A 16,703-nucleotide genomic window follows, 5' to 3' on the forward strand; every position below is an offset into this window, starting at 1 on the left:
TACCATGACCCTGGGGAAGGATGGAGGCTGCCCTTGGCTCTTGACTTTGCTGGCTGGCCACTGGTGAACCAGAGAGATAATAAAGCATTCAAGTTAAAGTGATTAATGCCCAGTCTCCATGCACTTAGAAGTCAATGTAGATGAGCCAAGATAATATATAACTGTATGTGTGAGTGGGTGGGTGGATGAGTGGATGGATGGATGAATGAGTGGGTGGATGGATGGGTGGAGGGATAGGTGGAATGATAGTTGGATGAGTGGATGGGTGGGTGGGTGGCAGGAATTGCCTTGTGGCCATACTAGAACAGAATGAAGCCTACTCAAAACATTCATGGGATACCACAGTATGGTGGAGAGCACTAAATCCCATTCCAGCACCACAACTGTGTGTCTGCAAAAAGTTCTCGTTCCTAAGCATTCATCTATTCATTTCTAAGATGAGAATAACATCTTTACATGGTTGGCACAAGACAGGCTAAATGCTCAAAATATGCTGGGTTTACATGTACTAACATAATCCTTACTAGCCTCTGAGGTAGGAATTCTTATTATTCATGTTTTACAGATGGGGAAACTGAGGTACAGAGAGTTTTTTTTTTTTTTTTTTTAGCTAACTTGCTGGTCACACAACTACTACTGACATAATCAGGATTTGAATCCAGACCTTCTAGCTCTAGGATCTACTCTAATTCAGCATAATCCATGGTCCCAGAACTCCAGGGTCACACAACTGTCACCGGGGTTGTGACCCTAATTTGAGTGCTCCTTAAATTTTGTGCCCGAGGCACTTGCCTCAGGCTAGTCTTGGCCCGGGTAGCCACTCCTACAACTCAGACTGGACATGAGCACTGGAGTTAATGAGCAAACAAAGCCCATGACACTACCACACTGACAGACAAAAACACTTGAAAACTAAAATGATCACATTACACATCTTTCCATGTGACTGCTATTCTACAGTCTTTATCAATATAACACACTATTCCAGAAAACACATGCCCAGGAAGATAAAACTTGCAAAAAACTGTATTGTTTACTTCAGGAACTTCTTGAAAGTCCCATCAACTCTTCAATAGAAAGGACAATTTATACCCTAAGATTCTGAATCCCTGATCTCAAAACCTTCCCCTTGCTGTATTTATTGTTCCTCAACTATAATATTAGGATTCTTACCCAATCCTAAGGATCCTAACCAAGCTCCTCCCCGCTCTCACACTGAAAGACTCGCCTTCAACCAGACTTCAAAATCTCAATAAATATCCTGACATTGTCCTTCCCACTCTGAGAAGCCACTAAGACTCTGTCATGGTGGTGCTTTTGTTCCCCCCTTACTGCAGCAAGAAAAAAATAAGCCTTATGGCCTGGTCTTATCAACAAGTTGTTCTGGAGATGTTCTGGGGAGGCTGCATTGAACACAGCCTTCACATAATTAAACAAACCCAGCAGCAAGCCTCTGAGTAGAAGTGATCTGTGCTTCAGGTCATAGAAGCTTCAGAAGGGAAGTAAATCAGAATGCCCTAAGGTTATTGTTTAGGAAGTGCATTTGAAAATATCCTGAAGCCAGGCTCAGCGGCTCAGCCTGTAATCCTGCGCCTTTGGGAGGCTGAGGTGAGAGGATTGCCTGAGCCCGCGGGTTCGAGACCCGCCTGGGCAGCGAGACCTCATCTCTACAATAAATCAAAAAATCAGCCGGGCGTGGTAGCACACGCCTGTAATTCCGGTTACTTGGAAGGCTGAGGCGGAAGGATCGCCGGAGCCCAGCAGGTCAAGGCTGCGGTGGCCGGAAGCGACCACTGCACTCCAGTCTGGGTGACAGAGTGAGACTCCAACTCAAAAAAAAAAAAAAAAAAGAAAATATCCTGGAAAAACTTCCCCAAACAAAAGGAAAGAAAGGGAGGAAAATGAAGATACCAGAATAATGTAGACTGAAATGAAAGACCGCCAGGAGCTGTTTATTTAAAAACATTACTTTCTTCTCTGGCTGGGTCCCTGGTATTCTCTGCTGCAATCTGCAGTTGGGAGAATTTTGAAGAATGCAATTAAATTCAAATGCTTTGATGAATATTATGTCTTCTCTTCATATTTTTCTAAAACTTTTTTTTTTTTATTGAATAGCGAGAGTGATGAAAGTGTTTTCCATAATAATAACAATGACAAGGGCCTGATGATGAACTACAATTAGCTAAGTGATTCATCAGTTAGTAGCAAAAATTTCAATGCATCCTGACATTTAGAGCATTTGGTTGTGATTAACAGTCTTTGAAATGTCACCAAATTTTATTTAATTGGCTAAGAAAAATTTTTAAAAGGTAATCACTGCAAAGATCACATTCATCGCCAGAAAAGATAATTGCAGTTGTCACATGACAAGGTAGATGCTAACTACTGTAGCAAACTGGCTCTGTGCTCTTATAGAATCTAATGAATACAACAGAGATCAATAGCTAGAAGGGGCTTAGAAGTTTATGTGAATGCTCTTTTCAAAGATATTGTATCAACAACTGCAAGCCTTTAAGTCATCTGAGCAAATACTGAAACTGAAATGCATGTAATTGTAAAACAGAATTAACCCCATTTAATTATAGTAACCTCTGAATCATTCTAAGTTCCAGCTACAATCACAATTTCAGTTGTGTGTGTGCGTATGTATGTATGTATCTGTGTATTTGAGAAGTAGCTTTTTATTTCATATTGGCTTACAGAGGCAAACCTAATACACAGGAAGAGAATTATATCACTTCAAGGTTATATTGATGAAGCAGAAAATAGATAAAGCTTTGTTTTCATGGGAGATTAACCATCTCTGTATTTGTCAAAGAGTTTGGCTATTTAAAAGCCCAGTGGCAAGAGACAGGATAGGAATGTTTCTCGTTGTAGGATAAATGTACTCTCAAACAAACATGGTGTCCTCTGTCAACCAATCCCAAGCAGGGACATTTTGTAACATTCATTATTTTTTCTTTAACATTTATTTGGTTTCTTGCTTTCCACAACTTACCTTCAGCCCATCTGGTTTTCTGATTAGCCAGACTCCAGAAGGAGTTTTTATAGGGAAAGACAGGGCAGGTAGGTATGTGCGGGGTTTCCGTGTTCAAAAATACTTCCCTCACAGAGATTCAAGGGAAAAAATCCAACATGTGTTGGTGATTTCTCTGGGTTTTAGTGGTTACTATGGGAGTCTGAACAGCCCCTCTTGAAGTAGACAATGACATATTGCCCAAAAATGTGGTGAGTGAGCAATGACTTATACAAGATACTAATACTGAAGTTAATGATATGATTTAAAGTGTTTCTGGGTCAATAAGTTTGAGTACTGGTATACACACATTTTAAAAGTTCTGTTCACTGCAAGATTTTTCAGGGCCTTTAATATGTGCAAGTACCTTACAAGTCTCTAAGAAGAGGATGATGTCTCCCCACCTTAACCATAGTCTCTAAGTGGGAGCCTCCTGGCAGACCAGCATTAAATTGGGCAAGCTACAGGAAACACTGGCTTAGGCATGTCTGAGAACAAAAAGTGATAAATGGAAAGGATGGGCTGTGAAATGGTACCAGGGCAAGGATCAGAAGAAGGGGAAAGATGAAGGGAAGCAGATGCTCCTGGGGACTTAGAGAGCAGGACCAAAGCATCCCAAATGGAAGCTGCCTCCAGGGACCACTGTCTCAGTAGTCATGGAGATGGTACCTGTCACCCAGCACTGCTGAAAGGGGCCAGGTATTGCCTTATCAGGTTCAATTCTCAATCTCATGAGAAAGGGTTCACCAGGATGGTCTTGTGGCATTTGACGTACACAGCTACACAGGACCATGCTGAGAAAGTGCCACATTTGCACCGATGCTCTACGGTGACTCCCTTAAAATTCTTCATAAATTTGGATAATTGGCACTGTATTTCATTTTGCACTGGGCCTCACAATTTATCCGGCCAGTGCTGAGTCCATTCCTGTAGCCATTATACAGATATGGAAAATAAGGGTGAGACTGAAAATTGTTTCCTCAAGGCCACACAGCAAGTTCTGACTGAGTCGGGCTTCTCAGCCCAGCCTCCCTGACTTTAGAGATCACAAATTTAGCCACACACCAATCTCCTCACTCTCACTCCTTCACCACCTAGGCCAGAGAACAGGGAAACAGAATTTCACTGCAGGGTAGACTTTCAAACAAGGCACCACCCCAGCTCAGAGGAGCCTCTCCCTGCTCTGGAAGCTAGGTTGTTGAGTTAAAAAGAGAGCGAATATTCAAATTGTGACATATCTTTTCAATGCCACCACCTGGAAAGAGCCTGCTGAGATGTAGAGCTCCAAGGCCTGAGAAGGCGCCTGCCTAGAGTTCAAACCAGAATTTCAAGGTGCAGCCTGGCTTTCTGCCTTGGCCAGCTATGCTTCTTAACTATTAACACACTGTCAACAGAGAAGGACTGTCCAAAACATGGACTCTTACATAGATGTTATATACCTATAGCCAACAGCCCCATGGAGTGAGGTGACTAGGGCTTTGATTTGTATTGAAGAGACTGACTTGGCACCTTCACTCCTTATTTTTCTCTTCTCCTCTGCAGTCATGACACTGGCTCAGGACTGAAACCTAAATACCTTCTTTGTAACAATAGGTATTATTGGTAAAAAAAGAGTCTTGAAATTAAGGCCAACCCTTTGCTTGCAAGGCCAGTGCAGCTGAGTAGTGCAAACTCAAGTATTGGAATCAAGCTATGCAGTGTTGGGTGAATGACTGACCTGTCTGAGTTTCTATGTGCTCACCTGCAAAATGAAAATGGCCTGCCCTGCAGAACTGCCTGGAGACCAACAGTAGGAAGCTCTTGAGAATCTTTTCTGGTCTCCCAGCTCTGGCTTGGTGTCTTGGGGTGGCTAGTGCTCCACTTAGTTCCTGTTTGCTCTCACACCATCCCATACCTTTTTTCTGCCAACCGCAGTCCTCAGGCTCCCCAACAGTTTTGAAAAAGATCATCCAAAGGAGAAAGAACCTGAGGAATTTCTAAGCTATTTCCCTCTGCTCTAAGCAGATGGACATTTTCTGGCCATGGCTGCGTCTTCTCTGTAGTTCCAGCTTCCACAGGACAGGTCCTTCTCTCTCTGGTTCTAGTTCTTGCTGGGCAGTCTCCTCTATGGTCCTGTTACCATCTGGACGGCCACAGTGACTAGGCTCTTATGTCACCCCACCCTCGAGTTATACCCACTGTCTAAGAAAAGAGATGCCTCCGTTGGTGCTAATATATGGATTGCTTTATACCTTGTTTGGTTTATCAGCTTTCTCGTCTCCTATGCAATCAATTTCCTCAATTAAACTAATATTTGAAATACTTAGAGTGGTTTCTCTTTTTCTGCTTCTTCACATCTTCACTGCTATTTTCCTGGTGCAAGCGATGATTATCTTCCACCCAGGCACTTTAATGGACTCCCTGCTATAGTCCTTGCACTCCTAGAGCTGCTTCTAAACACAGCAGTGAGAAAAATGGTCTTAAAATGCACATGCCATTCTCTGCTCAGACTCTCCAATGGCTTCCCCACACATGGAGAGTTGAAGTCCTCACTAGAGGCTCTACAACTCTACAGGATTTGGCTCCTGCTACTTTCATGATCTCATCCCCTTGCACTCTCTTTTCCCCACTTTGCTCACATCACACGGGTCTCCTGCTGTATTGTAACTATGCTAAACATCCCCAACTCAGAGCCTCTGTACTTGCTGCTTCTCCTGCTGGAAGCTTCTTCCTCAAGATGTCCATGCGGCTGCTCCCTCACTTCCTTCATGTCTCTATACCAACGTCATTGCATCAGAGAGACTCTTTCTGACCTCACTGTATAAAGTGGAAACTGCTCTTCCTCCTGGCACTCCTTATCATGCTGGAACAATAGTACTATTGTAGAACTACTTGCCTCTTCCCACTAGAACTGGGGTCAGCAAAATTTTGCTGCAAAGAGCCACAGATTAAATATTTCAGGCTTTAGAGGTCATATGGCCTCCCTGTCACAACGAATCAACTCTGCCATGTAGTGCAAAAGCAGCCATAGACAATACGTAAATGGGCGGTCATGGCTGTGTCCCAAAGAAGCAGCATATTTACAAAAACAGGCTACAGACAGGACTTAGCTCACAGGTCACTGTTTGCTGACCTCTGCACTAGTTCATAAGCCATTAAGGCAATGACTTTGTCTCTTCTGTTCACTGTTATATTCCCAGTGCTTGGCATTAAAAAGCATGCAACATATACTAGATATATAAATGTGACACAGGCCCTGGATTAATAAAGATAATCATTATTCCCTATTATGCCTCCCAGAGTAACAAGAAAACAATAGTAGCATGTTGTTCTAGCTTAACACAATTGAGTTCAATGGTCAGAATCACCATCCCAGGACTCCTCAACATGTTTCACGGGACGTTAACAGGTACGACTTGAAAAAGGAATTGTTCAAAGACGTGTCAGAAACACCAGGTTAAGTAGGATTCCTTCCTGCAGTTCTTATGGAAGCCTGGAATATTCTACTGCATATTGTGACTCCTCCAGGAGCCAGAGCAGGGAAAGGATAGGTATACCATGCAATACACTCCAGCTGAACAGCCCACAAATGGGAATTCAGTGGGATACACAAGGAGAAATGAGTTTACTCGAGGAAGAAATTGAGAGTTTCTCGAGTGAAAAGCAATCTGCATTATAAGGTGTTCAAATGTTGAGACATTGATGGCACTGGAGCCAATAAGCATGAAGATGGCAAACAAGTTCCATGGCCAGACTTCATCATCAATTCTAAGCAGCAGGGGCTTGTTTGGCCTTACCAGCTGGCACTTGGTTCCCCAAACGAGTTAAATGGTCAGTCAGTCTCACCCTCCAAGTCCATGCCTGTGTCTCCTGCTCTATGACAGCCAGAACTGGTCCACAATTAAAAATAAAAATCAGCCAGGCACAGTGGCTTATGTCTATAATCCCAGCATTTTGGGAGGCCGAGGTGGAAGGATCACTTGGGTCCAGGAGTTCAAGACTAACCTGGGCTACATAGCAAGACCTCATCTCTACAAAAAAAAAAAAAATTTTTTTTTAATTATTTGGGCCTGGTGGCCTAGGCCTATAAGTCCCAGTTACTAGGGAGGCTGAGGCAGGTAGATAACTTGAGCCCAGGAGTTCAAGGCTGCAAGAGCTTGATTGGGCCACTGTACTCCATCCTGGGTAACCAAAAAAAAAAAATCCCATCTATTCTCTTGGGGATGAGAAAGGCAAATCAAGGAGGCACTTACATCGCTGAGAATGTTGAAGGCCTCATTCAGAGCTATATCCAGCATTCCAATTCCTTTGGCAAAAAGTTTGTCCAGATGCTCCCTGAAGTGCTGAAACAACAAAGCAGAAAATCCATTAGTGTCTGTCTTGTTATGTGAAACACCAACCTTGAATGAATTAGATGTATGCTGCATCACAACCAATGAATCTCGGACCCAAGTGGTCATAATTTTTTTCTTTCTATGTTCAAAACATAAGAACTTAATCAATGTAAAATTTACTTTCAAAATTCATGTTTTAGCTTCAATTACAGTTTAGGAAAAATACTGACATCTAAAATTGCCACTTTCCTTTCCAGTTTCATCCCCTGTGTCTCTCCCCCTTTTCTTCCCCCTAATCTCCCACTCCCGGTCACATTCAGGACTCTGCACATGCTCCCCTCAACCCATTCTCTGGCTCTCCTTCCATATTTTCTTCCATCTACTTTTGGGATCTCATATGGACATCACTTTCCACCCTGTGAGGTCTTCCCAGACTACCAGCCTCTGAGAAGAGCTTACAAATCTCTCTATGTAACCTCATGCTGCCACCCCATTCTCAGATCCACCCTGCACTGAGCACTCCAGGTGTACAATTGTGTTATTAAACTCTGTCCCCACCTAAGACTGTGAAGCTCCTTAAGACAGAACATTACTCTGTCTTCAATGTTTACCACATATCTGATACACACAGATAAAGATGAGATCACAACATGAAAACTATAACTATGTCAAGGAAGACATACACAGTCTAGACAACTGAAAGCGTGTCTAGAAACAGGCAGAACAAAGAGAAAAGCATCTTCTGTAGCAGGCTCCAAGGTCCTCTGGCTCTGTTGGTTCTACAGAAGCCCAGCATTAACAGAGACTAAAGAGGACAGAAGAAACTGCAAAAATAACTGCAAAATCCCACACATTTCTGCTTTCCAACAAAGGGGCAAGAGTGGGTCCGGGCATGTGCCCAGGAACACATGTGTGTACGCCATGCATGCCCAGTGTTCGATTGACCCCTGATCCAGAGCCCATGCTCACGGCAGTGCAGCTGCCTGGCATCACTTCCTAATCGACTCTTTCCTAAATGCTTTCTCTTCTACTGAAATGAATTATTCTCTCCCCAGAGGAATCCACAATCTTGTCTGCTTGGGAGATTGGCTAGAGGAGCCCACAGAGGGAGAGGGGCAGGAAGGGGAGCTAGTGACAAATGTCTGTTGGTGATTTCCTGGCTGAAGGGTGATTTTCTGTCTCTTACCATGCCCTGGGACCCAACAATGCCCCAAACATGCCATCAGCACTCAGATGCTGACACCCATTCACAATGTGTTTAATAGCCCACACTGCCCGAGGGCCCCAAAATCAGAACAGATCATAGAGACCGATCCTAGGTTATGGCTGATGGTTCTAAGATGTTGTTCTGCCTTTGCCTGGGCCCCCTCAGGAAGCAGCAGGAGCCACTGGTCATTGGGGTGGGCACAGGTTTGCTGGCAAGATGGTGCTGGTGAGGATTCCACAGTATGGGTAGGCTCCTCACGGTGACTTGGCTTTAATGACACCCAAGTCTAACATGAATCAAGGATGGATTTAAAATTAGTGGCTTGCCTTGAGGATACATACTGTGCACAAGACCCTCTTCCCTGGCCCACTCTTCCCTCACAGCAACTTGACCCTCTGGCCCACCAGAGCAGCCACTGTAATTGAATCCTGCTATGGTAGGCCCTTAATAAATAACAGTGCAACTGGGAGGCTCCATCACACAGCCCCCTTTTGAGAATTCATCAGACCACTTCACAGATAGGGAGACTGGGGCTCACATGCCTCCTAGTTGTCCAGTCCAGGGTTCAATCCAGGTTACTTCACCTACTCTAACATGCTCCTTCTTTCTGCTATACACCAGTTGATTCTCTAAATTAGCAACATGAAACTTTTTTTCTTTTTTTTGAGCACTTTGTATGCCAGATACTGGCCACAGGATTGGGCAGTCTAGCTCCAGAATACTCCTTCTTAATCTCTGCTGATGGCCACGTGCCTTGAGTGATGGGGGAGAGGAATCCTGAGGGCCAGGGAACCAGGCAAACTGCAGGGACAGGAGCCAAGTCTCATACTTTCCTCCTCTTCCTAAGTAGTTCCCAGGGCTCAGCAGGATGCTAAATGCATGGCAGGTCCTCCTCCACGCATGCTTAGAGAACAAAATCAGGCAACTGACCAAGTCTGAGGAAGCCAGGCATCCCAGCTGCAGGTGGGCAGGAGAGAATCTACCTTCACCACCAATCACCACCCTTGGAAACCAGACTTTGACCACCAAGAGAACGTAGGCTGGGCAAGCATCACCGCATGGTAGTCTCCACACACCCCCTCCAGGGCATGCAGCATGATGAAATGTCCATCACAAAGCTTGCTGAGAGGCTGGACTTTAACTGGCCCCAGGTGTGCATTACTGTGTCCAGGCTCTGCTTTTATAAGTTAATTCTATTCATCTGATGTCATTTATTTAAACTGTGTTTAATTGTTGCCCAGTCATACAAATTTACACAATATGCTTTTTTTTTTTTAAATAACACTGCACAACATAATTTTTCTTTTTATCTATGTATAGCTGTGTGTGTCATTCAGGCAATGGCTGCTTTTCTTGTTGGACACTTAAATTAAATGTAACAACATGTCATGGAGTTCCCTTTAATTCACTTTCACAACACGGTCAGTGATTTTGTTTCTTTCTGGTACAAATCTGGCTCACATATTAGATGGAAAATATATTTCTCAACTTAAGGACTTCCAAGTGATGCCACAGATGAAGGACTCTGTGTTTCTTTCTCCCTTTTCTCTCCCTCATGTCCAAACTTCCTTTTCTTCTACTCCATGACAGGAACCAAATCCATATGCTCTCAGACTACATTTAACCCTCAGCCCATGTCTCCTACACAAGGCCAGGTCATGCCTCCTAGGGAACTATCTCCTATGCTATGACTGAGAGCTACTCTGTCCAGTATGGTAGCCATGAGCCACATGTAGCTACTTACATCTAAATGTAATTAAAATTATCTAATATTAAATATTGGCTAATATTAAAAATACAGTTCCTTGGCAGAACTAGCCACATTTCAAGTTCACATTAGCCACATGTGGTTAGTGACTATTGCATTGGACAGGACCAATTAAAGAACATCACCATTATTGCAGAAAGTGCTATTGGACAGCACTGACCTAGACACAAGGGTTAAAATGGTCCTTCTACCTACGAAGCCACTGACTAATGGTAAGTCCAAAGAAAGTCTAAAACCCACACGCAGTAGTAATATGTGCATTCATTTCCCTTCATCTGATTTTCCTTCTCTCCCATGATCCCACAATTTACATGGCTTGGATGAAGCTAACATTTATTTCTTTCCCTCCTAGATCAAGAGGTGGGTCTATTTATCAGGCCTGTCCAATCTGTGAATTCCATCCCATGGACCATGGTCATGCATGGGCATTGACCCAATCCCTGGACTTCTGCTACAGTGTGGAGGGAGAGACTCTTTTTTTCCACTGGGATTGCTGAGAGACCAGGGAGTAAGTCTAGAGCTGCCAGCAATCATCTTACCACTGCACAGGGAGAACACACCTGAATAAAGGTGACAGCCAAGGAGAACAGAGCCCACGATGGAGGAGCCAGGATGGGATCACAACATCATGACTTGAGTCCCTAGATCCAGGCATACCTAGTCTTTCAGGTGATGAGCCAACACATTTGTCCCTCAGATTAATAAATTTTAGATGCTGGATATAGGTAATTTAATTGAAAGGACTCCTTAGGATTACCATAACCATCACAATGACCTTGACGGCTAAGATAACACCTTACCAAAGCTTCCCCTGTATTTAAAGTACCCTCCTAGTCTCATCTATGCTCCCTCCTCCTCTTTTAATGTGATTGTGCTGTGTGGGCTACCGTGCCCGTACCAGACACAGCAAAACCCTCGGTGCTCATGGATTTAACAGCCACTGCTTTAGTCATTTACCTGTATGGCATGGGGTGATTTGCAATTTTGCTGAAGACGAATCCAAACCATGTGCATCCCAAGGGTCTGTCTGCAAGCAAAGGAAGAAGCCTGGCTGACTGCCCTGCATCCTCCTCATCACTACAGATTTCTTTTTCTCTACTCCCAATTGTGGGTACTGTAAGATTCAGACATTGTTATAGTTAATGCCATCATATCATTGTCATTCTATATAAGCAACGGGCATAAAGAACCTATGGATTCTGGAAAACAAGCAAAAAAAAAAAACCTGAACTGGGAGTCTGGAAACTGAGTTTTAATTCTGGTTACACCATTTACCAGCAAGACCCTAAGGCAAGTCGCTTTAGCTCTTTGGCCTCAAATTTTTCCTCTGTAAAATGTCCAGGAAACAGCCTGGACAATGGGTAGAGTAGTGAGAGCATCTGTGTCCCAGAGCAGCAGGCAGGATTTCCTTCCAATTCCCACTCTAACACTCATGCTTTCTACAAGCCTGAGCAAGACACTACCTTATCTGTGCCTTTGTTTCCCTCTTATGTACAGGGGTGCTGGCTGACCTCTCACTGGGCGGGCAAGAAAAAAGAAGTCATCTGAAAGAACTATGATGACAGAAAAAAATGTAAGACTACTTTTGTTTCATAGTCACTATAATATATAAAGGATTGCTTTGGGAGGCAGAGGTAGGAGGATCACTTGAGGCCAGAGTTCAAGACCAGCCTGGGCAACATAGCAAGACCCATTTCTCCAACAACAAAAATTGACTAGGTGTAGTGGTACACACCTGTGATCCTAACTACTCAGGAGACTGAGGGTGGGGGATCATTTGAGTTTAGGAACTCAGGGCTGCAGTGAGCTATGATTGTGTCACTGCATTACAGCCTGGTGACAGAGCAAGACCCTGTCTCTAAAAAAGAAGAAAACAAGGAAGAGGGGAAGGGAGGAAGAAAGAAACCATGTTTAATATTGATAATTAAAATAGAAAACGATGCTGGAAAGCTTTATATCTCAAATACCTTCTGTGCCAACTTTCTGGTTTGCACCTTTACAATCTAATACACCTTAGAAAATGACTTATTTTGCCCTTCAAGGGCCAAGTTTTCTTAAATGGATTGAGACAGGTGGCTAATTTCACTGACCCCAGGACCGAGTGTTCTCAAGAGCACAGCTACAAAAGCACAGAAGTTTCAAGACTGCCTGAGCCAGGGAGACACACAACAACCTCCTACCAGAAGGAGGCCAGTTTTCATTATTTTTCTCAATTAAAATAAGCAGTTTATTGGAAATGGTGACAGTTCCATTTTATTATTAAACTTCAATAAAGGAGAAGGAGGTAACTCTTTATCTTTGCTTCAGGCAACTCATGCAGCATATGCTGCTGCCCGGGAACAGGCCTTGCTTCCAAAGCAATTAGTGCAGCTTAAGGCCTGGGGAAGCGAACCCACGCGGGCACCACTGCTCCCTGTGCCCGAGTGCCGGCAGCACAGCAGTGTCTGCTTATCTCTGTCAAACAGCCACAACGTTCAGGCCAGAGGAGGATCCCGGTGAAATAACCCTCTCCCTCACCAGCATCTGGTTCCGTTGAACGCCTCTCCCTGTGATCATAACAATCACGTTCTGTTCTATGTAATTATAATAAATATTTGAGTCTTTCCAATTGAGAGCAGGGAGTCAAATGGAAAGTGGACATCAGGGAACCAAACACTACCCTCATTTGCAGAGCCCTTCAGAGCCAGTGGTCCTGGCTGGGGGTACAGTGATATTTGCGGTAAGGTCAATGACCACCTATCAGTGGCACCCATCAGGGTCACTCGAGTACTGCAGACAAGAATTTGGTACCCATTAGATGTGGACAAGGGTTGCCCCAGCAGCTCAGCCACAGAAAGACTTCTGAAGCCGCCTCACCAAGTCCTCTGATGGCAGCCAGCTGCAGCACAGTGACAACTGTAGGCTAGGCATTGTGTGATTTTTGTACATTACTTCATTTGATCCTCCTCTAACATCCCTAAAGGAAAGGTCCTATTGCATTCCTATTTTACATATAGGCCAATGAAGACTAGAAAGGTGAAATAATTTGTCCAAGGTGGTACAGACACTATGAGGTAGAGTACGTTTCAAAGTGCTGAGCCCAAATCTGACTCCCCATACAATGGAGCCCTTTTCTTGCATTCAGAGCATAGCTATCTATGTCCCTAATAAAGTACAGCGTACAAGAGGGTGCAGAGACGTGGATCATGTGTAAAGCCATGATCCCCTACAGGGTTGGTTTTATAGGTATATTACCAGGCTTTGAGGTGACAATATCATAAGACATGCACATTTTCTGTAAAATGTATTGAATATGCACTGCCCTAGCACAGAGTTCTGGTGCTACAGTGCAAGTGTCCTAAGACATGCTTGACTTCAGTAGGTCACTTTGCACTATGGCTGTCAGCTGGTTCAAGGTACATGTTTATTGGCTCTATCAGCGACAGACATAGTGCCACTTGCCTTCTCCTAAAATAGGGATACGGTTCTTGTCACTCACATCAACCTGAATGGATGAGACATATCCTGACAGCTATGTCTACGCTATTCTGATGCCAAACTCCTCAGTGAGATTTCCCAATCAGCTGTCATGGGGCTCTGTGGTCTCTCTGTGCTCTAAAAACTCAAAATGTAGAAGTCCATTTGTTAGAGACCCAGGAGATGCCCACACTTGTCTTCCTACCTGATCTGGATATTATGTCACAAGATTATTTAATATAAATATGAACTCTTTGTCCTGGTATAAGACTTCTTGGCAACACATACAGATCCAATCCCAACTTAAACTAGGATGAGTCTCCTATGTTCCTGCTTAGTTTGAAAACTCCTCTGGCTGAATTTTACAGCCTCTTTTGGGCAAATCCCTCAGGGATCAAATACTGTGCACAGTCAATACATTCTGAAGGAAAGACACACACATTGTGACATTGTTACCTCAAAGCCTGGCTCCAGTAGATCAGACTGTGTGATTCCAATGGGGAAAGCAGTGATATGGTGTTTCTCAAAGATGAAAACAGAATAGCTGAAGAAAGCAGGTATGAAATAGGCAGAACCAGCTGTTTGCAATTTGGAAGAGAAAGTACAGACACTGATGGAGCCCTGTCTAAGCCATTCCCTGTTTCTCTTTCACGTTGTGTATAACAAATTGATGTGTCTGAAGGTAGCAGCTGTTCAATGCCAGTGCCAAATTAGAGAAAAGATAGATCTCCTGGATGTGAACAATGAATTCTATTTCATACCAGGTAGCTACAACCTCATTTCGATGGCAAAAGCACTAATTATTTCAAGTAGGATGACAGTGGTGCACTCAGAATCTGCGATTCTCTGCAATTGGGAAATACCTAAAGTGGAACAGTACCTCCACCAAAGTAATCCACATCTCCAAGTAACTACCAAGAGGGACATGCTAACCCCACGTTGGTGAACAAGGCTGGGTCCAAGAAGACTCACTGCCATATTGTGTGAGCTCATCATCCTCCTTGTGAGATCATGTGTACTTATTGGCACACCACAGGGAATCAGGCCCTGCGCACCACCGAGAGACTGAGGAAAACCACAGTCCAAATGCTGTGTGGACAGGAGTGCCTGCTTTGTTTCTCTGCAAGGTACGATGGCATGTGTGTCAACAGCAGGCCTCACTCTTCATGTCCTTCTGACATTTCCATAGGTCCAAGTTTATTCTTTATAAACTTTATGAAAACTTTGGTTTGTTTCTCAGAGGAAGAATGCTTCCATCAGTTGCTGCATGCCAGAGCAGACAGAAGTCAGAGTCTTGTTTAATGACAAACAAGACTCGGTGCTCAGCTCTGCAAGTGCTTTGACCCGGAAGAGGTGTATACTGATGGCCAACACCCAGGGGGTGGAATGCAGATCAGCAGTGTGGGTGTTCATGCTCAACTCCGTCAAATCACCACCTCACAGTCACACTGACAGGTCTTTGCACCCAACACAAAGCTACAGCCCTTCATGGAAGGACAGAGGGTGCTGAGACACAGGTTTGCAGTCACACTCCCACTCGGTGACAGCGTTCGTTTCTGAGACAGTTAGGCAAAGATGTGAAAGAGACAACTAAATTAGAGCTTTTTCTTGGAAAACTTGGTTTCATAAAACTTGCATTCCATAAAAATGTGTTTGTTTCAATGATCTCTATATTTTGCCAAACTTAATTACATAACAGTATTAAACTTAATTGTCTGAATTTCTTTCATTCATATTCAGGTCTGTGAATAAACAAATACCCTGTCTAGCACTGCATTTTTTTAATGGTATGTATCAACATTGATTTGACCAGTTCCCTATGGAAATTTAGGTTTTCCACATTTTATATTTTCAAACATTACTACAGTAAACATCTTTGTACCCACATCAGGGCATTTACATGTAGTGATATCATTAGAACTTCATAGAAGGTAAAGTATTGGGTCAATAATTTCTTCATTTATACCATGCAGAGTAACTGTGAGGATTTAATGAGACAGTGCAGATAGACTAATCCAAAGTCCAGCATAGAGTAAACACTCAGGAAATTTTAGGGCTTATTAGTATAACACCTACAGCGCACAATGCCTTATGGTACTGTATTTTGAGCCTATTAAAGTATTCAAATTGAAGTCCTAAAAACAAATAAGAACAACAAAAATCCCAACTCCATATACAGAAAAAGGAAAGTCACTGGCTCCTAAAATGAAAAGACTTGGTGTGCAGCTGCCTCAGTGAAAGCAGGGACCAGGGTCTTAACAATGCACTTAGGGTTCAGTTGCTCTTGTCTATTTGCCGGCTCAACTCAGTTCCATTCTGCCAGCAGGCTCCTGACCACATATCTGCCTATATCACTGGTCTCATATCCCTCTAGTTCAGCCTGCCCACTGGCAAGAGCTAAGGTTGCCAGATAAATACAGGATGTCCAATTAACACTGAATTTCAGAAAAATAACAAATAATATACTAAAAATATATTCTTTGTTCATCTGAAATTCAAAGTTAACTAGATGCCCTGTTTGTTTGGTTTGTTAAATCTGGCAACTCTATGCAAGATCAGTTCCAGCAATATTGCTATAAAAAGGTTCCCAGAAATACCCATATTAGGCCACCTAGGTTATGTGTCTGGGCCTGAGTCAATCAGGTGGCCAGAGAATGACTTTTTCAGGCCTGGATCATGTGCCCATGTCTGAACTTGAAGTTTCAGTAGTAACTCATCTGAAAAAAAAAAAAGTCTCATCTAAACTTCACCAAATGAACTTTCTAAAGACAAAGCGATTTCATGGAGAAGAAGGAGAGGGGATATGGACAAGAGATGTAGCCCTTCAAGGGCACCATCCACATTCTCAGAGAAACATGCTGATATAGATTAGGGGAGAAGAGACATGCCCAGACACACTTATTTACACATGAAGCAAGTGCTATCTTCTGCAGCAGCATGCAG

The 16,703-nt window shown here is 43.5% G+C and overlaps 1 protein-coding gene across 1 annotated transcript in view; it reads right to left on the reverse strand.

The window, feature by feature from the left end:
• LOC103266199 (voltage-dependent calcium channel subunit alpha-2/delta-3-like) overlaps positions 1-16,703 on the reverse strand; it is a gene marked incomplete at both ends in the record, with an annotated part of 243,085 nt that overhangs the window by 97,594 nt on the left and 128,788 nt on the right. The window contains one exon of the mRNA XM_008063825.1: positions 7,249-7,338. Within this exon, the coding sequence (XP_008062016.1) occupies positions 7,249-7,338 (90 nt within the window). The remainder of the gene's footprint in view (positions 1-7,248; positions 7,339-16,703) is intronic.

Source organism: Carlito syrichta, unplaced genomic scaffold, assembly GCF_000164805.1.
Source record: "Carlito syrichta isolate Samal-C Ts95f unplaced genomic scaffold, Tarsius_syrichta-2.0.1 Scaffold307067, whole genome shotgun sequence".
In the NCBI taxonomy this organism is placed as follows: domain Eukaryota; kingdom Metazoa; phylum Chordata; class Mammalia; order Primates; family Tarsiidae; genus Carlito; species Carlito syrichta.